Genomic DNA, 22,728 nt, shown 5'->3' on the forward strand with positions numbered 1-22,728 from the left:
TTTTTTTTAAGTCAGTAATGATTTTTGTCCATTACAGGTTTAAGTTCTGTGTCTGGTGGACAGTTTATAAATCTGTACTTCAAGAAACTTCATAGTTATTTTGTCTATTTATTTTTGTTACTCTATATATAAATGTTTGTGTTTTCATATATATACATACCATATGTCTGTGTCACGTATTCTAAACTGAGATTGCTGTAAGACAATTGTAAAGAGATGTCTTTTGTCTCCTCCTCGCAAAGCAATGTAAATAAAACCTATTGACTGTCCAGAAAGGCATAATATTTATTTTTCACAGTGCAAATAAAAGCAGACATCACTGGAGGTTTAAATCCAACCCCAGTGTATAACTGACCATGTCTCTGGAAATAATCCTAATTCTGTTGTGGTCTGCCCATGAAGGAAGAATACTGTAAACCTGGAAATAGATTTTTAAACACAGCTTTAGGTTTCTTAAGGAAAATTATTAAGAATGATAGGTGGTCATTTCGTTTTTATCTATCTAGAGTCCTTAAAGTTTAGGTCTTTGTATTACATGTGTTGCTGTCTGCATCCTGTATCACAGAATTGAGAAATCTGTTTATTTTTGTTAAAGTTGAAATGTTAGTTCAGAACTTTCACTGTGTTGCCGGTCTGTATGAATGAGTTTTCATACATTACAAGGAATGTCATGAAGTTGTTTTTTTTTTTTTTTTTTAATGAACAAAGCATGGTAGGTAAATAGGATCAAAAATAAACAATATTGAGGTAGTGCAAAAGTGATAGAAGGGCATTGCCTATTTGCATCTGTTCCAAGAGAACTCTTACTGGAGATTTTTTTCCATTTTTGTGGAGAGAGAGAAGAATGGTAGAAAATGACCAGACTGTCTTTATGTATGTTCTACAAGGAATGAGGAATGGAGTTTTGTACTAAAAGATATTTTTTCTAACACATGTTGGTTAACCTCATGGGAATGAGTTTGTAGTATTAGTGCCTTGGATCAGTAGAAAGTAACTTATGACTCCATATAAAAATGTGTATTTTTTGAGCTCCCGAATTCAGAAATTGTTATAACTTTAAGGTTAGTTCAGTTAATGCACATATCAGGTATTCACTCTGCCTTGCTGAACCCCATCTTTATCATCTAAATTTGAATATAATACCTGAATATTCCGAATTATTTTTGTGGTTTTTGCCTCCCTCTTTAATAGGGGAAAAAAAAGTAAAATTAACTGGTTTATTTATTTATTTAGTTGTTTATTGTACCGGGGATTGAAACCAGGGTGCTTTACCACTGAGCCACATCCCCAGCCCTTTTTATTTTTTATTTTGAGACAGGGCCTTGCTAAATTGCTGAGACTGGTTTGGAACTTTAGGTCCTCCTGCCTCTGCCTCCAGAGTCGCTGCCAATTTAACTGGTTCTTAACATCTTTGAAGCCTCAGTTGTGAACTTTGCTTTACTTATTTGTTTTTAACATTTGGAGATAAACACAGTGGTCATTGCAAGGAAACTATTTCCCTTTACTTAGACCTCTAGTGAACTTGAAAACCATGTTTGCTAAAAGCTTGTTTTTCCTTATATATGATATAACTTTATAGATGATGTTTTCAGTGTTTCAAGATTTGTTTGCCTTAAGCTGCCTTAAGCTGGCTGTATCTTTTTATGCAATCCCTTTTGTCACCCAAGAGACATGTGCTTGCATGATGTCTATCAGGCTAATACTGTACTTGTATAATCACAGGATTTCAGTGCTTTCTCTTTATAAAGGTTGACTTGTACATGGGTATAAACTATTTTTTCATCATCCTAGCCAACTAGTCAAAATTTGGGGGATTGCTGCTCAACTAAGAAGAATCCCACTGAATTTGCAATATTGGTGAATTTGGTCACTTGTTTCCGTTGTTAACTCATTTCAGGCACCCTCAATTCTTAGAAGCAAAAGTGCTTAAAAAAAAAATGCTGTCATAATTTAGGAGCACTTTTTTTTCCTCCAGCAAAATTCTCACTACTCAAATTTGGCTAACTTTTGAAAAGGGGTCTTGCTCTGTTGCCAACCCCTGGGTTCAAGTGATCCTCCCACTTCAACCTCCTTAGTAGCTTGAATTAGTCAAATACCTGCCTGTCACCACCCTGCTGACTCACATTGGTAACTTTGCTAGATACTTTTTTAAAAAGTTTTAATTGTAGATGGACACGATACCTTAATTTTATTTATTTATTTTTATGTGGTGCTGAGGATCAAGCTCTGTGCTAGGTGAGCGCTCTACTTCAACTGAGCTACAATTCCAACCCTGCTAGATACCTTTATGTATGTATTCTCATTTAATTCCCATAGGAGCTCCAAAAAGTTTTATGCTGTTTTTTTCCTTTTATTTTTTTTAAGACAGGATAGTTGTCTAATTTGTCAGAGTGTGAAATTTCTTGGCTCAATAAAATTCTAGGTTCTGCCCTGTAGTTTCCAAGGTGCCTACTAAAATGCCATGGGTCTAGAAATCCTAGGTTCCTGACCACTGTGCTTTGCCAAAAACAATTTTAGTCACCTGCTACTGGAGCCCTCTTTCATTCATTAGTTAACTAGTAGCTTATTTCACCTTTCTGAAGTGTAGTGCCTAAACCTATCAATTGTTTTGAAGAATGCAAAAAGGTTAATATTTGTCAGTGAAATGCACTGTGAGCCAGGTGCAGTAGCATATACCACACCTATAATCCCAGCAACTCTGGAGGCTGAGGCAGGGCAAGTTCTAAGCCAGCATGGGCAATTTAGCAAGATCCTGTCTTAAAACTTAAATAATAATAATAATAGTAAATGAACTGGGGATGTATGTAGCTCAGTGGTAAAGCACTCCTGGGTTCAATACCTATTGTCAAAAAGAAATGCATCGTTATTAAGAAAAAATTCCTTCCAGATCCTGAAAATGTATTAGTTGGTGTAAAGCACTAGGTAATTTATTCTATCATGCCTTGATTTCATAAGTAGCTGTTTGGTCTTTAGTTGAAACAGGACTACACTTGCCTTAGTTTTTGTTTTTTTTAAATATTTATTTTTTTAGGTGTAGATGGACACAACACAATGCCTTTATTTTTTAAGTGGTGCTGAGGACCGAACCCAGGTTCTGCCCATGCTAGGCAAGCACTCTACCACTGAGCCACAGTCCCAGCCCCAGTTTTTGTTTTTAAACTGGATATTGAACCCAGGTGTGCTCTACCATGCTAGCCATTTTTATTTTTAAGACAAGGTTTTTTTTTTTTTAATATTTATTTTTCAGTTATCGGCGGACACACATCTTTGTTTGTATGTGGTGCTGAGGATCGAACCCGGGCCGCACGCATGCCAGGCGAGCGCGCTACAGCTTGAGCCACATCCCCAGTCCAAGACAAGGTTTTGCTAAATTGCTGAGTCTGGCCTGGAACTTGCTATCCTCCTGCCCCAACCTTCCCAGTTGCTGAGATTAGCTAGTACAGGTGTGGGCTGTCTTACCTTAATATTTTTACTATCAGAATCTAATCAATCTACCTTCTATATTAATGATTTTAGTTTTTTAAAAATTGACCACCATATTATGGCTGTTATAGTGAAGTTATTAAGAAAAATACCACCTATATCCTTAAAAGGTTTCATTCATAGACTGTGAGGATTTAAAGCAAAAGATGTATGCATGTTTAACATAGTAGAATTTGTCTTTACACAATAAAGCCATGATTTTGTTGGCAAATGTTTGCTGACAGAATCACATGGGCTTAAAAAAAAAAAAACACAACTGATGACATGGTTAGGTAAATTTGGTGGGTTTTTTTGGGAGGGTAGTTGTGATGATAAGAATCTTCCCTAATGTTAAAGGTGTTTTTTTTTCCCAACACAGGCAGACTTTAAAATAATACCAAGAATTCCTGGAAAGTAAAATTCCAAGGATCTGGGTGTGGTGGCTGTTGGGGAAGTTGAGGGTCGCTTGAGCCCAGAGGTTCAAGGATGTAGTGTGCTATACAAAAGCCAATTGGGTGTCCTTACTAGGTTCAGCATCAATATGGTAACCTCCTAGGAACAGGGACACCAGTAGGTTAGCATGTGCTGGGCACTAGTGGGCTTATGCCTGTGAGTAGCCACTGCACTTCAGTCTGGGCAACATGGCAATACCCCAGAAGTAAGGAGGTAGTAGTGGGATGTGTACATGGCCTAAAAATTTGCAATGCCACACTATTATTGTGGCCATACACAATTTTTTTTTAAAGCATTTCTGTTTTGGAAACATTTCTTGGTAATGTTTCCATCTAAAACAAAGATATTTTTGTTTTATTGTGGTTACTATAACATGAAAGAAAGTATTCCTGAGATAAGTTATATATTTGGCAGACATTTAGATCATAGCTTTAGATTATTTTAGAATGAAATTTCTGTAGTAACAATTCAACTATAATCAAAATGTGCATGAACGTTATTCAGGTAGTCTCTTAAATTATACCACCAAACTCAGGATGAATAAGACCTAGAAACTATCGTATGATTACATGTCAAAAGCCAAGAAAGCTGGGGAAGAGTGTTAGGGAGGTTGTTTGTTTTAAAACTCCACAAAGTCAAGAATATATCTTCTAGGCCTCTGATGGCAGTGCTTATCAAGCTATAGCAGAGAACGTGACACTATAGCCTAGGCTATAGGCACTCTTTGGCCATTTTACTGACTCCTTGATATTAGAAAAAAGGAAAATAACTCTCCAACAGAAGTTCTGTTTTAAGTATTGGGTGGTAAAAAGAAACACCCCCAAAGAATAATTAAAGATTGGATTAGGATAGAATTACAAGTGACAGTCAACATTTTCTATAATTTGTAATGAAAAAAGCTGTTCCCAAAGTGGTGGTTAAACATTGTAATAAGGAGAGAAATCCATAGAGACTTCAGAATAATAGGCAGAGGTTAGCACAAAGGTGACAGTGTTCATTTCTACTGCATTCTTAGTTAAGTAAGCTTTTGTGGACCCTCTGGGAATATAACCACTATTTCCATGGGAAAATAAATTCCAGGTTCCAAACAACTAATTTACAGTGATTTTCTGGATCAAAGCCCACTAATAAGTTTGAACTTCCTGTGCTGTAACATCTTTCCCATGTCTTTAAAGACAACCAGAACTCACTAGTAAGAATGGGGAAGTTACTCCTCATTACAATAAAATAAGGAGTAACTATCAACGTAGTCCAAATAGCTTGATTTAAACCCAGGGAAGATAATCAAAGACATAAAGTTTTTAAAGGCAGTGGTAGTAATTGAAAATCTTACTGTTTACTTTTGTATACATTGGAATTTCTGGTTTTTGCATAACTGGGTGCCGTATAACATTGGTATTTGCATTTTGTTTAAAAAAAATATATATATAATCTTAGTTGCTGATGGACCTTTATTTTATTTATAAAATAAATGGTGTTAAGAATCAAACCCAGGGCTGGGGATGTGGCTCAAGCGGTAGCGCGCTCACCTGGCATGCGGCCCGGGTTCGATCCTCAGCACCACATACCAACAAAGATGTTGTGTCCGCCGAGAACTGAAAAATAAATATTAAAAATTCTCTCTCTCTCTCTCTCTCTCTCTCTCTTTCTCTCTCTCTCTCCTCTCTCTCTCTCTCCCCTCTCTCACTCTCTCTTTAAGAGAAAAAAAAAAAAAAGAATCAAACCCAGTGACTCACACATGCCAGGCAAGCACTCTACCTCTGAGCCACAACTCCAACCCCTGTTTCATTCTTAAAACCAGAAAGAGAAAGAAATGTGGTGATGACAGCAGATAAGATTCCACTAGAAACTACTCAACCTAGCTGGGTGTGGTAGCACATACCTATAATCCCAGCAGCACAGGAGGCTGAGGCAGGAGGATCATGGGTTCAAAGCCAGCCTCAGCAAATTAGGGAGCCTGTAAGCAACAGTCTCTCAAAATTAAAAAAAAAAAAAAAACACTGAGCCACATGCCCAGCCCTATTTTGTATTTTATTTAGAGACAGGGTCTCACTGAGTTGCTTAGTGCCTTGCTTTTGCTGAGACTGGCTTTGAAGAGATTCTCCAGTCTCAGCCTCCTGATCCACTGAGATTATAGGCGTGCACCACCCTGCCCAGCTTTCAAAATAAAATTTTAAAAGAGAAAAGGGAGTTGAATGTGGCTCAGTGATTAAGCTCCCCTGGGCTCTATCCCTGGTACCAAAAAAAGAAAAGAAACTACTCAACCTGATCCCTCTATTAGGTGGTGTTCTTTTTGCCTCATACAGGAAGCCATGGCCACTTTTGTTTTGATGCTTCTTTTCTTGTTTTGATGTTCTCTGTTCTCGGCTCTGCCAACTCAAATTCCATTCTGCTTTGATGCTTTGCTTAAAACCTTGTCCCTGAAGCCTTCTGATGCCATCCCAAGTGTACAGTGACCTTATTCTTACTTTAGTGTCCTACATTGTTTTTCAGATTTTTTTTTTTTTGGTTTGTTTTTGTTTCTGTTTTCCACATAGGTAAGGGGCTGTGGTGGTTAGGAGCTAAATCTCTGAGGTCAAGGTCATCAAGTTTAGAAATATAGCTCCAGCATTTTTGTGCTGTGTGACTCTTTGTAAGCTTCTTAACCTCTCACTTTCCTGATTGGTAAAAATGGAGATAATAGTACTACCTACCTCATTGGAGTGTTCTGAGGACTAGATGGCATAATGGATATAAGGCACTAGGCAGGGTCTCCAGCACACAGCAAGTACTAAGGAAAGAGCAGCTGTTCTTTTTGGTTGTTTGCCAGCAAACACCTATAGTTAGTACTGCTCAAGGTCAGGAGGTATCCTTTTGTTTTTGTTTTGTTTTGTTTTTAAACATTACCTAGACAGTGGACTTACCATGGTCATAAGCCAAATTCAACAGAAGGAAAGATGAAGGGAGATAACTAAGATCTAGCATACCAAATATATGCATTGAAACAGAAATTGTTTACTGATTTTTTTCCATATATTTTTCAAATATCCAGATAATTTATAGTCTGCAACAAAAAATTTAAGTTTAGCTGTGATTTTGGTGCCCTTCAGATTCAAAGTCTGAAAATATAAGGGGTACATACAGAATACACAAAAGAAGAATATTATGACCATTTAACTCCTTTCATTAACCATTCTATACAGAGAAATGCATTTAAATCTCAATATCTTAAGTATTGAAAATGAAAGACATCTGACAATAAAGCATAAAAGAATTATGAAATATCGAGGGAGACGCAGAAGCAGACAAGATGGCGGCGGCACAGGGCGGGAGAAGTGGTGGCGCAGGGAGTAGTGGGGCTAGTGGTGGCCCTAGCTGCGAGACAGGCAGCAGCCGCAGCGGCTTGTTAGATAAGTGGAAAATTGATGATAAGCCTGTAAAAATTGACAAATGGGATGGATCAGCTGTGAAAAACTCTTTGGATGATTCTGCCAAAAAGGTACTTCTGGAAAAGTACAAGTATGTGGAGAATTTTGGGCTAATTGAAGGTCGCCTCACCATCTGTACCATCTCCTGTTTTTTTGCCATAGTGGCTTTGATTTGGGATTATATGCACCCCTTTCCAGAGTCCAAGCCAGTTTTAGCCCTGTGCCAGATTTTAAAGTTAGGTAGTCAGTGTAGTTAGGTAAATCGGGTCTAACATCGAGTGAAATCTAAGATGGAGGCCATGCTGGGAATGACTCAGGGAAAACACAGGACAACTCATGGAATGTTAATGAAGTCCTGAAAAGGCCCTAGGCCAAAGTCCACCTCAAAGAAACAGCCCCCAACAGATTTGGAGATAGCCCATCCCAGAGAAGTGATAAGCCCATCCCAAAAGTCCTTCCTGCCCGCTTGGCCCACCTGTGTCCCACCCCTCGGGCCTTTCCACCTACATTCCATCACTGAAAGAACTATAAAAAGGGGAGACAACAGCCCTTCCACGGATTCCACCTCTTGGGTCCCCTTCTTCCTCCGGGAGAAGTCTTTTCTGCTGTCCTTTAATAAACTTCTAATTTCTACTCTGACCTTGCCCCGGCGTGCTTCTTTGGTGTTATTCTTCAACATGGGGAAGCAAGGACTCGTCACCGGTCAACAGCGGTAACAATATCCTATTTCGTGATGATGGGGATTCTGACCATTTATACCTCATATAAGGAGAAGAGCATCTTTCTTGTGGCTCACAGGAAAGATCCTACTGGGATGGATCCTGATGATATTTGGCAACTGTCCTCCAGTCTCAAAAGGTTTGATGATAAATATACACTGAAACTGACCTTCATCAGTGGGAGAACAAAGCAGCAGCGGGAAGCCAAATTCACTAAGTCTATCGCCAAGTTTTTTGACCACAGCGGGACACTGGTCATGGATGCATACGAGCCTGAAATATCCAGGCTCCATGACAGTCTTGCCACAGAAAGAAAAATAAAATAGCCAATTCTTAAAGCAGCCCTCTTTCTGCTGGATCATGCTGAATTACTGGATGGGTGGGGGAAGAAACAGAACTTAAAATGGGTAAAGTAAGAAATGTTTAAAATGTCCCTTTTTTTGTCCTGAAATTTTAGTCTCTTCTGGAAAAATAGGATTTTCTAGCACAGATACGAGAAGTTGTAGCTCTTATTTCTAGCTGTAGCTTCCTTGGTCTGCTGATTGTGTTGTTTTGACTTGCTTTGGAAAAGCATTCTTCTGTATAAAACTTTTTTTTTTGTCCGTAGTAGTACTTTCTATAGTATAGCTTTGTGCCATGCAGCATTTGAAGACTCAGTTTTAAAAAATTGTTAACCTGTTGCTGACTTCATGTTAATTTCTGTTTCAACAACTGTTTCCTGAAGAATTCAGGATACAACTTCTTGTGTATGACAGCTTTCCTCACACACCATTTTTGTGGGTGTGTATATATCTGACTTGGGAAAACTACAAAAAAACCCACAAAATATAGCTTTTAAATTTGTCTAAAAAGACCTGCCTGTTAAACATTTTGTGTTCTTAATCAACTGAAGAAGCCAGTGGCATTTTTAATTTTATATTGTCTGTTTTCCATAGTATATCCCTGTTGATTTGTTTGCAACCTTTATTAATTGCCATTTTCTAAAATTTTTTTCAATAAAAGGAAAGAAGATGTGAAAAAATGAAAAAAAAAAGAATTATGAAATATCTTTTAAAAAAAGTGGTACCACAAAGGGAACAGTAAAAGTTTGACACATGTCTAATATTTTCAGTTGTGTTATAGGGCAGCTATTCATTTATTGTTTTAAAATGCACATTCAGTATTAGTGTGAGGTGTAAATCAGAAACCATGTGAATCCCAGGGCTAATATTTACTTGAAAACTGGGGCAGGCTCCCTGGCCTCTCAAACCTCAATGCCCTCTCAAACCTCAATGCCCTCATTCTTAATACAGACTGTTTGAATAAGGTGATTTATAGGACCCTATATGATATACTAGCTCATTCATGACAGCTGCTCCATAACTGTCTATTTCTATTTATTGTCTCTCCACTGAATTCATAGAAAGTAGATCAAAGTAGATTTTAATTGGAAAACTGAGAAAAGTCAGGTAGCTAACTGTAAAATCAAAAAAAAATTTTAAGTACTTGAAATTGAACTCCTGGAGTGCTCTACCACTGAACTACATCATCCCCAGCCCTTTTTATTTTTTTATTTTGAGACTGAGTCTCAGTTAAGAAACAATATTTTTAACCCAGTGGTCACAAGTTCTTCTCAGGTTCTACCATTCCTTTAGACTTACACCAGGCCAGTTTCCTAGACTGTAAAGTCAAGGAGCCCAGAGACTGCCTGTATTGTTCACTATTAAATACTGAAGCTTCTACAAATGAGTCTCAGTTAATTGCTGAGTCTGGCCTCAAACTTGTGATCCTTCTGCTTCAGCCTCCCAGGTAATGGGATTGCAGGCATCCACTGCCTCACCTGGGTCTTGGATCAGTTTCTAAAGTATTTAAAAGGAATTATATAGTTAATTAGAATCCTATTACATATTTACTCCTTGTGTGATTTTTTCCTTTTGCTTAAAGTTAATGCTCTTCAGTAAATTAAAGTTTAGTTTTTAAGAATAATTTTAAATACGATTGAGGGCTGGGGAAGTAATTCAGGTACTTGCCTAGCATGCATGAAGTCCAGGCTCTGAGTGTTTCCCAGCACTTAAAAAAATAGAAATTAAAAATATATGGATATATGTAATTAAACTTTTATTTTCACATAGGAACAGACTCAGTCAACAAAAACTACAAGCATTTGTTCATTCTTCCAGGTACCAGACACTGCTAGGCATTTTCCTAGCACCTGGCTGTAACCAACCAACCAAACAAACAAAGTTCTTATTCAGGGGTACTAGGTAATACGGTGGCAAGAGATCTTACCTTATTTCTGCCATAGATGTTAGAAAATGTGGGAATTTAAGCATCAGCTTAGCAGATTATGAAGAAGAATGATAGCCAGCTCAGTGGTGAATGCCTGTAATCCTAACAACTCTGGAGGCTGAGGTAGGAGGATCACGAGTTCAAAGCCAGCCTCAACAAGTTAACCAGGCACTTAGCAACTCAGCAAGACCCGTTCTCTAAATAAAAATATAAAAAAGGGCTGGGGATATGGCTCAGTGGTTAAGCACCCTTGGGTTCAATCCCTGGTATTAAAAAAAAAAAAAAAAAAAAGACAAGTTGGGAGAGTCGGATATAGTGGTGCATCACTGTAATTCCAACTACTCTGGAGGTTGAAGCAGAAAGATCAAAAGTTTGAGGCCATCCTGGGCAACTTAGCCAGACCCTATCTCAACATAAAAAAGGCTGGGTATGTAGCGTGGTGGTAGAGTGCCCTGGGTTCAATCTCTTGTACCACATACACATACCTCCACAAGAAAGAAAAGGAGAATGATAGAAAATATCCAAAGTCATTGTAATTGAAGTGTTAACACAGAATATGTGCCTTTGTGTATACACAGATACTGAGGTGGAACCCAGGGGTGCTTATCTGAGCCATATGCCCAGCCCTTTTTATTTTTTATTTTCAGACAACCCTTGAACTTGTGACCCTCCTGCCTCAGTTTCTTGAGTTGCTGGCATAAAAAATGTGCACCATCAGGCCCAGGTATATTTTCATTCAGGGTTGGGACAAAAAGTTGAAAAGCTGCTTCTACATAAGGATGAAATTTGTAGAAGCTTCAGTATTTAATAGTGAACAATACAGGCAGTCTCTGGGCTCCTTGACTTTACAGTCTAGGAAACTGGCCTGGTGTAAGTCTAAAGGAATGGTAGAACCTGAGAAGAACTTGTGACCACTGGGTTAAAAATATTGTTTCTTAGCTGGGTGCAGTGATATGTGCCTATAATTCCAGTGACTGAGGAAGCTTAAGACAGGAGGATTGCAAGTTCCGGTCAGCACCAGCAACTTAGGAAGACCCTGTCTCAAAATAATAATAATAAATAGGGCCGAGGAATGTGGCTCAGTGGTAAAGCACTCCTTGGTTAAGTCCTCGTACCAAAATAAAATTTAAATTGTTTTCTTCTTTATTTTTTAACAACTACTAGCCAAGCTAAACATGTCTGTGGGAAATTAGCTGGCTAGAATATGTGACCCTGGCTAGGGTAGCTCATCAAAATAAAGCTTGTCTATGCAATTTAGGTCACTCTACCTCAAAGACACAAAGGAGCCAGAGAAGATGTATATAGAACCATTATGTGGTCAAAAGAATGAAAGAAAATCTGGAAATACTAGGACTTCTGTGCATGAAAAAAGAAACTGAAGGGGGTTGTGATTAAAGTCAGCGAAGGACGTAGACCAACTGAACATTAAATTGTTTACCTATAAGTGAAAGACAACTTTTGAATCTCAAGAGAAGTATTTCTTTTAAAAGAGTTTTCACATAGCAAATTCTGACCATATAGAGCTTATTTTTTAAATTGTCAAAGATGGAATTTGTTTCAAAGGTTAATTTTTTTTTAATTTTTACAATATGGGGGTATAGTAGAGGATAAGAAAGGCAGCAGAATACAACAGACACTAGTATGGCAGTATGTAAAAACGTGGATGTGTAACCAGTGTGATTCTACAATCTGTATACGGGGTAAAAATGGGAGTTCATAACCCACTTGAATCAAATGTATGAAATATGATATGTCAAGAGCTTTGTAATGTTTTGAACAACTAATAATAAAAATAAATAAATCTGTAAGGCATAAATAAATAAATAAATTTTATAATGAAATAGTTTATTAGGCACAGAGGGTGACTGGTAGGCAAAGTTAGTAGTACCCCAGGGGGAGGTGAGGCACAGGAGCCTTCGTTTTCCCTGCCGTCACCCTTCAAGGCTGCATGCACAGCCCCATCCATCCAGATGACCTCTCCTTTGAGGAACGGGTTCTTGATTATGGTCTGGACCAGGTGAGCGTACTCAGCAGGGTCACCCAGTTGGCTGGGGAAGGGTACCTGACTGGCCAGGAAGTTGGACACCTTCTCTGGAAGCCTAGTCAGCAATGGGGTGCCAAACAGACCCAACCTGGAGCAATGGCCATAACCCAGATGCCTATTGGAGCCAGATCCCAAGCAATGAGCAATGTCATGCCAACTATGCCCCCTTTGGAAGCAAAATATGTAGCTTGTCCTGCCTGGCCCTCAAAGGCAGCCACATTGGCAGTGTTGATGATAACCCCACATTGATCTCCCTGGTCTGGTTCATTCTCGCTCATCTCACCAGCAACCAGGTGGATCATTGAAGGTACCCGTAAGCTTCACATTGAAAACCTACTGGAACTCCTCCAAGGAATGGGCCTGGTTCTTCTTTAAGTTGTATGTCTTAATAATGGCCATTGAAATACCTGCACAGTGGACAGCCACATCCACACAGCCAAACTTCTCCTTTGCTAGAGTCAGGGCTGACTGCACATCCTTCTTAGAGGTCACATCGATTGGGGCACACATGCGTCTCTTTCCTAACTTCTTGGTCTGGGCCTCACCACCTGTGTCAGGCATGTCCAGAAGCACAGCAGTAGTCCCGTGCTTCACCAGTCATTCTGCAATGACCAGACCAAGACTGGAGGCTACTCCAGTTATTACTGCTACCAGGCCCTTCATGTTCCAACATGCCACAGCCATGTTGCACCAGCCTCACTATTGAAGGACTCAAAGGTTAACTTTTTAACAGTTGACTTGGTGGTATACACCTGTTATCCCAGGGACCCTGGAGGCTAAGGCAGGAGGATCACAAGTTTGAGGCCAGTCTGAGCAACTTCAGGAGAACTATTTCAAAATAAAAAATGACTGGTAATATTTAAAATTTTTAAAATGACTTAGTGGCACAGTGTACCTGGATTAAATCCACAGTATCTAAATAAATAAATAAATGAAAGGCTCACATCAAACCATGCGTTTTGTTGTTGTTGTTGTTGGGTTTTTTGTTTTTTTGTTTTTTTTTGGTACTGGAGATTGAACTCAGGGCCACTTAACCACTGAAGCATAACCCTTGTCCTTTTTTGTATTTTATTTAGACACAGGGTATCACTGAGATGTTTATGGCTTTGCTGAGGTTGGCTTTGAACTCCTAATCCTGCCACTGAGATTATAGGCCCAGTGCATGCAGTCTTCAGTGGTGAAATATTTATTGGGTACTACACAGTTGTGCTCAGGGAATTTATAATCTAGTTGCAAAGAGAAGAACCAGGAAGAGTAAACAAAAATAAGCAAGGGTTTCTGGCCACAGCGAGGGTGAGGAGAGCAGGGCTCCTTGGACTGCTGGAGAAGGCTAGGCGCTACTAAACTGGGCTTTAGGCCCAATTCAGGAACTGAGTGCAGTGGGGTGCTCCCAGAACTCTGGGCCTCATTCACTCCTGTATGTATTAAATCAGATACCCCAAAATCCCTAACACAGTCCAGATACATGGAAGACCAGAGATCAGTTTTTTTTAATATTTTTATTTTATTTTTTTATTTTTTTAAGAGAGAGGAGAGGGAGAGAGAGAATTTATTTATTTATTTTTTTAGTTTTTCGTCGGACAACATCTTTGTACGTGGTGCTGAGGATCTAACCCAGGCCGCACGCATGCCAGGCGATCGCGCTACCGCTTGAGCCACATCCCCAGCCCCAGAGAGATCAGTTTGTTAAAATAGAATTTTTATTGATATTGGATAGAGGAAATGGCATGATCCCTAGCAGGAGTGAGCAGGTCTTCTCCACAGTGGAATAGGTGTGTACTAGGAAATGTAGTAGACAAAGTAGGGTAGGGCCCAGTTAAGAGGATTTTGAGGGGCTGAGGTTGTGCCTCATCAGTAGAGCACTCACCTAGCACGTGTGAGGCCCTGGATTTGATCCTCAGCACCACATAAAAATAAATAAATAGGGGCTGGGGTTGTAGCTCAGCGGTAGAGCACTCGCCTAGCATGTGTGGGGCCCTGGGTTCCATCCTCAGCACCACATAAAAATAAATAAATAAAGGCATTGTGTCCAACTACACCTAAAAAATAAATATTAAAAAAAGAGAACTTTGAAAGCCAAGCAGAAAAGTTCAAACAGATATAACATGCAACAAAGAACCATTATTTTTACTTACTTTAAGGATTTTCTGCTGTTCAAATATTCAAGAAGTACCTATAAATCATCTACAGTGTACAAGTAGTAGGATATTGGTAAAAAATACAGCTCCTGCCCTCACATGGATGAAGTCAGACAAGAAAGGAAACAATTATTGTTTTAGGGTTGTTTTATTCTTATATAGATCCTAATTTTATATTTATTTATTTATTTGTTGTTATTTTGGTGCCAGAGATTAAACCCAGGGGCCTCACACATGCCAACCATATGCCCTACCACTGAGCTACAACCCTAGTCTCATGACCTGCTTTAAAAATACAAGCTTCTACTGGGTGCTGTGGTGCATACCTATAATCCCAGTGACTTGGAAAGCTGAGGCTAGAGGATTGCAAGTTCCAGGCCAACTGAGCAACTTGTAGCTCAGTGGTAGAGCATCCCTGGGTTCAATCCCCAGTACCACACAAAAAAATACTTCTTAAAGATATAGATGTTCCAGGAGGACTAGAACTTTTGTTTTTGTCTATTTTATTCACTTAGCATCAGAAACAGGATTTTATGTATTTATGGTTTTACAGGTTGAGCACAAAGTATTCATGAGAAGTTTTTTTGAATTAATGAGTATTTGAGATTTTGAATTCTTAAGAAGTATAATCCCTTTTTAAAGATAGGTTAAATGAGAAGATCTCTGAGAGAGTAAGTGTAGACTTTCTATTAATTTCACTAAAAAAGTTAATCTATAGCTCAGTGGCAAAAGACTTACCTGGCATATACAAGGTTCATATATGATGTGTAAATAAATAAAAGTCCATAATGGCTAACAAAATATGTGTGCAATTCTAATCATTTTAGTAACGTTTAAACATTATTTTCCAATTGGTCATTTTATAGTACAGTTTAAAAATCTGAAAGCAGTGTTAAGTATTCTACTTTTCTATTAGCATATTTATTTGTATACTCCTCATTGCTAAAAATACCTTACATAAATACATACTCTTAAGTTATTTTTTAAATATTTATTTTTTAGCTGTAGTTGGACACAATACCTTTATTTTATTCATATATTTTTATGTGGTGCTGAGGATCAAACCCAGGGTCTCCCATGTGCTAGGGGAGCGCTCTACCACTGAGCCACAATCCCAGCCCCTCTTAAGTTATTTTTACATGAGTCTCTCTCAGATCAAAAATAAAAGATAGGATGTAAGAGAATCACCTGCAAATATACAAGAGATTTAAAAATGGTTACCATTATAGCCTTTTGTATGGAAACTTTAGCATCTTTGAGCAAATATCTTTTGTGTATTTCCCTTCTCCATTTTGTAGGGCATGATCATTTATGCCATCTGCTCTTTGGGAACTGTTAATTGACTGACATTGTTCCCTGAGTTTTGCTGTCACCATAGATGGTTGTAGAACATGAGAACAAAAGATTTTGTAAGAATAGCTTTCATATGACAAGTATCCTTTAAACCATGGAGGAAAAAAAAAAGAAAAGAATCGATGTTGACCAATTGGGAATAATTAAGTATTTCCATGGTTTAAGTCATTTAAGTTTACTGAGAAGTTATTACAGTATGTCTAAACATTTAAATATATAAATAGCAATTAGGTAATTTAATACCAATAGAATTTATACTTGAATGGGGAAAGAATGAATCATTTCCATTCATAGTAGGATACACAGATGCTTCCTGTTGCCCTGTCCAGAATGATGTTAACATCAACCTCAGGAGACCATTAGGCTAAACTTGAACTAGATGGTAACCATTTTGTCTCTATTGAGGAACAAGAAAAGAATTATGTTAATTAAATTTTATCATAGTAAACTGTTTGTACTTCATGTAGTAGTCATTAATGATGGCATAAATTATCATTCAGTCCCTATATCATGTGTCTCTATCTGAAATGTATCTAAAGAAAAAATTGCAGAGCCAGGCATGATGGCACATGCACGTAGTCCAGGAATTCAAGAATAGCCTGGAAAACAGTGAGATCCCATCTTAAAAATAAATAAGTAAATTAAATTAAATTGTGGGGAAATACAGACTCACAATAACATTCTTAGAAAGCCCATGTAAATACTCTATGCAAACCATTTGTCTCCCCGCCCCCACCATTAAAAGGGAGTTTCTAGCCCAGGGTGGTGATGCAGTCCTGTAATCCCAGCTACTTGAGAGGTTAAGGCAGGAGGATCGCAAGTTTAAGATCAGCCTGGGGAATGTAGCTATACTTTGTCAAAATAAAAAATAAAAGAGCTGTAGATCAGGGCCTGGGGATGTGGCTCAAGCGGTAGCATGCTCGCCTGGCATGCGAGGGGCCTGGGTTTGATCCTCAGCACCACATACAAACAAAGATGTTGTGTCCGCCGAGAACTAAAAAAATAAATATTAAAAAAAAAAAAGAGCTGTAGATCAGTGGTAGTGTTCAAGCTGCAAATAAATAAATGGAGAAAGTTTTCTGTTTTCTCTGAATCAAACTGTTGTAATAATATGATTTTCACTGGGTTCTTTTTGCTTCTCTTTTTAAATTCACAAAACTTAAAAAACGTTAATTCATTTAAGCACTGTGAAAGGATTTTATGTATTTATGGTTTTACATGCTGAGCTGCTTTTCCTCATAAAACTTCTGACACTGCCTGGTGAGATGGCATACACCTATAATCCCAGTGACTCAACACAGCAAGACCGTGTGTCAAAATAAAATATAAGGGACTGGGTTTGTAGCTCATTAGTAGAGTGCTTGCCTGGCATGTGTGAGGCACTGGGTTCAATCCTTAGCACCACATAAAAATAAATAAAAGTATTGTGTACATCTACAACTAAAATAAATAAATAAAATATAAAAGGGGCTGGGGATATAGCTCAGTGGTAAAGTGCCCCTGAGTTCAATCACCACATCACAGATAATAATAATTAATAATAACAAAAATAGCCAGGTGTGATAGCACATACCTGTAATCTCAGTGACTGGGGAGACTGAGGTAGGAGAATCACAAGTTTGGGGCTAGCCTCAGTAACTTAGCAAGGCCCTAAGGAATTTATCGAGACCCTGTCTGGGGCCGGGCATGATGACACATGCCTATAATCCCAGCAGATGGGGAGGCTGAAACAGGAGAACTGAGAGTTCAAAGCCAGCCTCAGCAATGACGAGGCACTAATCAACTCAGTGAGACCCTGTCTCTAATAAAATACAAAATTGGGCTGGGAATGTGACTTAGTGGTCGAGTGCCCCTGAGTTCAATCCTTGGTACCTTAAATAAATAAAATAGACTGGGGATGAAGCACAGTAGTAAAGTGCCCCTGGGTTCAATTCTCAGTACCAAAAAATACAAATAAATCAAAAATTAAAAGATGATAACAATAATTTCTGACCCTAAACGGTGTGGAGTATTTTTTCTCACATTAACCAATTCTCCCAACTCCCTGGACATACTGAGTGTCCTACAATTCAGTCCAATTCTGACATTAACCATCCAGAGTCACCATCAGACTCTGTGGGTTTAAGGGCTCAGCCCCACAAGACTGCTTTCACTTAAGAGGCCAGTCACAAGTATAAGGTCCCCAGGTTACCCACATTTCTGTCTGACTTGATTACAAAGCCAGGATATGTTCTCACAACTTCCAGTTTGACAATTTGCTAAAATAGTGCACAGAACTCAGGAGAACTTTTTACTTATATTCACTAGTTTACTATAAGGGTTATGACAGGAACAGCTAAATAAGAAAAAAAGAGCAAAGCATTGGTGGAGGGCTTGGGAATGTGGGACACAAAGCTTCCATGCCCTCTGTGGACACACCACCCTCCTACCACCCTACCCTGAAAGCTCTCTGAACCCCAACGGAAGTTTTTTTGATAGTTTAGTCAATATAAATGATTGATTTTTAACTCAATTTCCAGCCCCCTTCCTCTCCCTGGAGGTTGGGGATCTGCAACTTATAGTTTTAGTTTCTAATCCAGACTTAGTCTTTCTGGTGACCAGTCTCCACCCTGAAGCTTCTAGGGACCTGTGAAGAGTTGCTTCATTAGGAAAAAAGATGCTCCCACCACCTAGGATATTTCAAGGGATTTAGGAGTTCTGTGTCAGGAACTATGAGGACAAAGACCAAATATTAGAACAAATGATACCCATATCAGCTCAACATTCAGGGAATTTTAAGGGTTTTAGGAGCTTGTATCAGGAAACAGGGACAGAGACAAAATTATTATACCATATATACTAACTTCTTATTTTGAAATAAATGCAGATGTCAACACAACAAAAGCAAAAAGCTTCCATAATATACTAAGTTGTCCATATTTAATTTCTGGATTGCATCCATTAATACAACTATTCTCATTAAAATACATATTATTGTATCAAAATCATTATAGTGTTGAAGCATGCTAGGGGTTTTGTTTTAGGGTTTTTTTTTTGGGGGGGGTAGGGAATATTTGGTACTGGGGACTGAACCCAGTTCCAAATGATTTTATCACTGAACTAAGTCTCCAGACCTTTTTATTTTTTATTTTGAGATAGGGTCTTATTATGTTCCTTATGGTCTCACTAAATTAGTAGACTGACCTTGAACCTGTGATCTGCCTGCCTCAGTCTCCTGAATTGTCAAATTACAGGTATGTGCCACCATGCCCAACACATTGTCTTTTGAAGCATACTCACTCTTCCAAAATTAAGGAAAATAGAATTATTAAAATGCAAAGAGTAAGCAACATAGCTTGGTATTTCAGCTAAGAATCTCAAGGCACATTACACTTTTTCTTTCTTTCTTTCTTTTTTTTTTTTTTTGTACTATATTACCAGCCTTTTTATTTTTTGAGACAGAGTCTTGCTTTAAGTTGCTGAGGCTGGTCTTGAACTTGCAGTCCTCCTGCCCTTGGTTTTTTCCAGCTTCTAGAAGTTACCCATATTCCTTGGCTTATGGTCCTTTTCTCCATCTTCAAAGCCAGCAGTATAGAATCTTCCAATCTCCATTTGACTCTGATCTTCCTGCTTCGACTTATAAGGATCCTTCTGATTATTTACAGCCCAGCTGGATAATCCAGGCTCATCTCCCTATTCAAAGATCCTTAATTTACTCATATCTACAAAATCCCCCTTGCCATGTAGAACATCAAGTTCAGGGGATTAAGACATAACATCTTTGGGAGCCAGTTTTCTGCCTTCCACATGAACATATCTTGGACTATTGGGACAATTAGTTCTCATAAATCAGGCCAAAGAAAAACAGTCCTTTAGTAATGACCCTTTTTAAATTTTTCTTCTTAGCCTAGTGAGTTAATTTTTTTTAATTATATTTGCACATTTGTCTAAATCCTTCATAAAAGCAAATGTTATTAATCCTCCATTGGTAAGACACTGATTTTGATTTGTCCTCCAGAAACAATGAAGAACTCCTGTTGAGTAATCTGTAGTCACCAATTGCACAGATGATTTTTATCCAGTTGTAAAAGCAATGATTATGATTACATGCTCTCTAAAATGCTCAGTTTATATAATTCATACATTGTTGGTTGAAAATTATATTGTCAGAGCCATCCTAAGCCTCTGGAGGCTGAGGTAGGAGAATCACTTGAGTCCAGGAGTTCGAGGCCAACTTAACCTCTCTAAATAATATATAAATAAACAAATTCTCTTTGTAGTCTTGGCTATAACTATGCATTTATTTATTTATTCATTTATTCAATGAATAAATATTTAATGAATACTTGACTGCAAGGCATTTGCAAGTATCTAAAAATTTACATATTTTCTGTGTGGGAAGTAAAGGGTTTCCCATTCTTATTATTTTTAAATGGCCAGAAGTAAAATGTTTGGTAGAAAGTATTGTGTGCAAAAAGTTATATAATACTTTCTTTTCTACTATTGAACTGTGTACATTGGTTGCATATTAAGTCATAATTCTTGGTATCCACATTCATTCTTCCTTGATAAAGATGAAATTGCTAGAGAATTTTTTAATGTTTTTTAAAATATTTTTAGTTGTATATAGACACAGTACCTTTATTTATTTATTTTTATGTAATGCTGAGGATGCCTCACACATGCTAGGCAAGCACTCTACCACTGAGCCACAACCCCAGCCCCAATTTTTTAATGTTTAGTATAATGAAAGCAACAACTAAAACTTACTAAGCACTTGCTTCTACCCAATACTTTGCACATGTTACATTATTTAGTCTTCCAAACCCTCTCTAAGGTAAGTGTTATAGCACTAACATTCCCATTTCATAGATAATAGTAATAGAGATATAGCTGGTAGGTGGTAAAGCCAGAATTTAAATCTGGGGCATTGATTCCATAGCTTTCTCCCTTAATACACAAATCAATGTATACAAGGCATGATACAGTTAATAGAATTTAAGAATATAGCTGATTACTAATCAAATCTCAGTAATTAAAGATATTCTAATTGATTAAAGAACTTACCAATTGGAGAGGAGAAAAAGGTAACCAGCAACAGGGGAGAAAAAGGATTAGGGAAAGAAACTATGGACCTTATGGGAAAGATAGGAAATTAATATCTATGAACCACAGCCAAAGGGGCCCCAGTAAACTTCCAGCTGCTAGCTGATTGGCTCCTCTGTGGTGATGCTCATTGGGCTGTTTCCCCGCCCTTTAAGACCACAGAGCTGCTCATTGGGGGACTCTTTTGGCTCCGCCCACACGACCCAGCCAATTGGCCTCAAGAGCAGGAGGAGTGGGGGGGGGGCAGTTGAGAGGCTTGTGGGAAGCCAGTGGTGGCAGTTGGGCTCTGAGGGAATTCCTGAAGAACTCCTGTGGTGTGGTGTGAGTGTTCTAAAAATAAAGTCCGTTTCTGCTTGATAAGTGGCTGGTGAATTGTGCCCAGCCAGACTGCAGCATCTATCATCTTTTTGGTCAATAATATGTACATGTTATACTGCATCAGAGACTTGCAGAAACAGTAACTTCTTAACCATTTATTGTGTGTGACCATGCTGAATCAGAGGGTAAACTGATTCACCATGGTAAACTGGTAAACAACTCCATTCTGGGAGGAAAATGCTCAGGAGAAAGGAATGACTTATTCCTGGACCAAAGGGCTATTTAGTAAAATTTCTTGTTCAGTGCCTCAATTAATATCTTTGGGCCTGGGAAAATTCACCTGTTATCCCCAGAAGTCAGTTCACTTGTTCACTTGTTCTATTCAACAATGGGATTGGGCACAATAATTAGAGTTAACATCAGAATGTTTACATTTAAAACCATGTTGGAGACTCCCCAAGGTACAACACTGAGTAGGTATAGTCCTTACCTAGTAGTCTTTTTTTTTTTTTTAAAGAGAGAGTGAGAGAGGGAGAGAGAGAGAATTTTTTAATATTTATTTTTTAGTTCTTGGTGGACACAACATCTTTGTTGGTATGTGGTGCTGAGGATCTAACCCGGGCTGCACGCATGCCAGGCGAGCGCGCTACCGCTTGAGCCACATCCCCAGCCCCCTAGTAGTCTTAATTGTAAAGCTGTTAAGGTTAATAGCAGGTTGCATAAACGTTCCTAATGGCCTCTTTGCTATTTCATTTAGCAGAAAGGTTTCTTCCCTCTTTTAGGGCACTTTTCATTTTCTTTGAAAATTGCTTCTCTTGTACAGTACTTATTGGATGAAAACACAAACTTGAAGAAATGACTCCAATCAAAAACTTCACAGTGGAATAAAATATGGATTATCAAAAACCAAATGTATTAGGCAGGGTATCCCTGTGATCCCAGCATCTCAGAAGGCTGAGGCAGGGGGATCACGAGTTCAAAGCCAGCCTCAGCAACTTCGCAGTCCCTAAGCAATTCAGCAAGAACCTGTCTCTATATAAAATATAAAAAGGGCTGGGGATGTGGGTCAGTGGGTAAGCACCTCTGGGTTCAATCCCTGGTGCCAAAAAAAACAAAAAAGATAAACAAAACAACAACAACAAAATGATTAGATATATTTCTGAAATCACTGCAAGATATTTGTCCTATTTTTGGATGAGAATCATTCCAGTTTTATTAAAGTGCAATGTGTTTTGACAGCCATGTCCAAATGAGGGACATGTGCAGAAAAAGTAAATTTTGGAAAGATGTTTAGTCATTTTTTTAAAATTTTTTTTAAGAGAGGGTGAGAGAGGAGAGAGAGTGAGAGAGAGAGAGAAAATTTTTAATATCTATTTTTTAGTTCTCGGCGGACACAACATCTTTGTTGGTATGTGGTGCTGAGGATCGAACCCGGGCCGCACGCATGCCAGGCGAGCGCGCTACCGCTTGAGCCACATCCC

The 22,728-nt window shown here is 38.4% G+C and overlaps 1 protein-coding gene and 1 pseudogene across 2 annotated transcripts; one reads left to right on the plus strand and one right to left on the minus strand.

Moving 5' to 3' along the window:
- The first annotated feature begins 5,653 nt into the window (after positions 1-5,653).
- On the plus strand, positions 5,654-9,006 carry LOC308631211 (signal peptidase complex subunit 2). Its single transcript, XM_081262196.1, has 2 exons — positions 5,654-7,562; positions 8,033-9,006. Exons 1-2 carry the CDS (start codon positions 7,205-7,207, stop codon positions 8,365-8,367), a joined length of 693 nt encoding a protein of 230 aa, XP_081118322.1. The 5' UTR covers positions 5,654-7,204; the 3' UTR covers positions 8,368-9,006.
- Positions 9,007-9,772: 766 nt separating this feature from the next.
- LOC308630535 (3-hydroxyacyl-CoA dehydrogenase type-2-like) lies at positions 9,773-13,037 on the minus strand (annotated as a pseudogene). Its single transcript has one exon. The product of its transcript is annotated as a 3-hydroxyacyl-CoA dehydrogenase type-2-like (transcript).
- Positions 13,038-22,728: the final 9,691 nt, after the last annotated feature.

The sequence above is a fragment of the Spermophilus citellus genome (assembly GCF_964194105.1).
Source record: "Spermophilus citellus genome assembly, chromosome: 11".
Lineage (NCBI taxonomy): Eukaryota > Metazoa > Chordata > Mammalia > Rodentia > Sciuridae > Spermophilus > Spermophilus citellus.

Bases quoted from the DNA above. Each gene is read 5' to 3' on its own strand.
- LOC308631211 (XM_081262196.1), top strand. From the start codon at position 7,205: ATGGCGGCGGCACAGGGCGGGAGAAGTGGTGGCGCAGGGAGTAGTGGG. The intron at 7,563-8,032 runs GTAGTCAGTGTA...ACCGGTCAACAG, and splicing joins GTGCCAGATTTTAAAGTTAG to CGGTAACAATATCCTATTTC.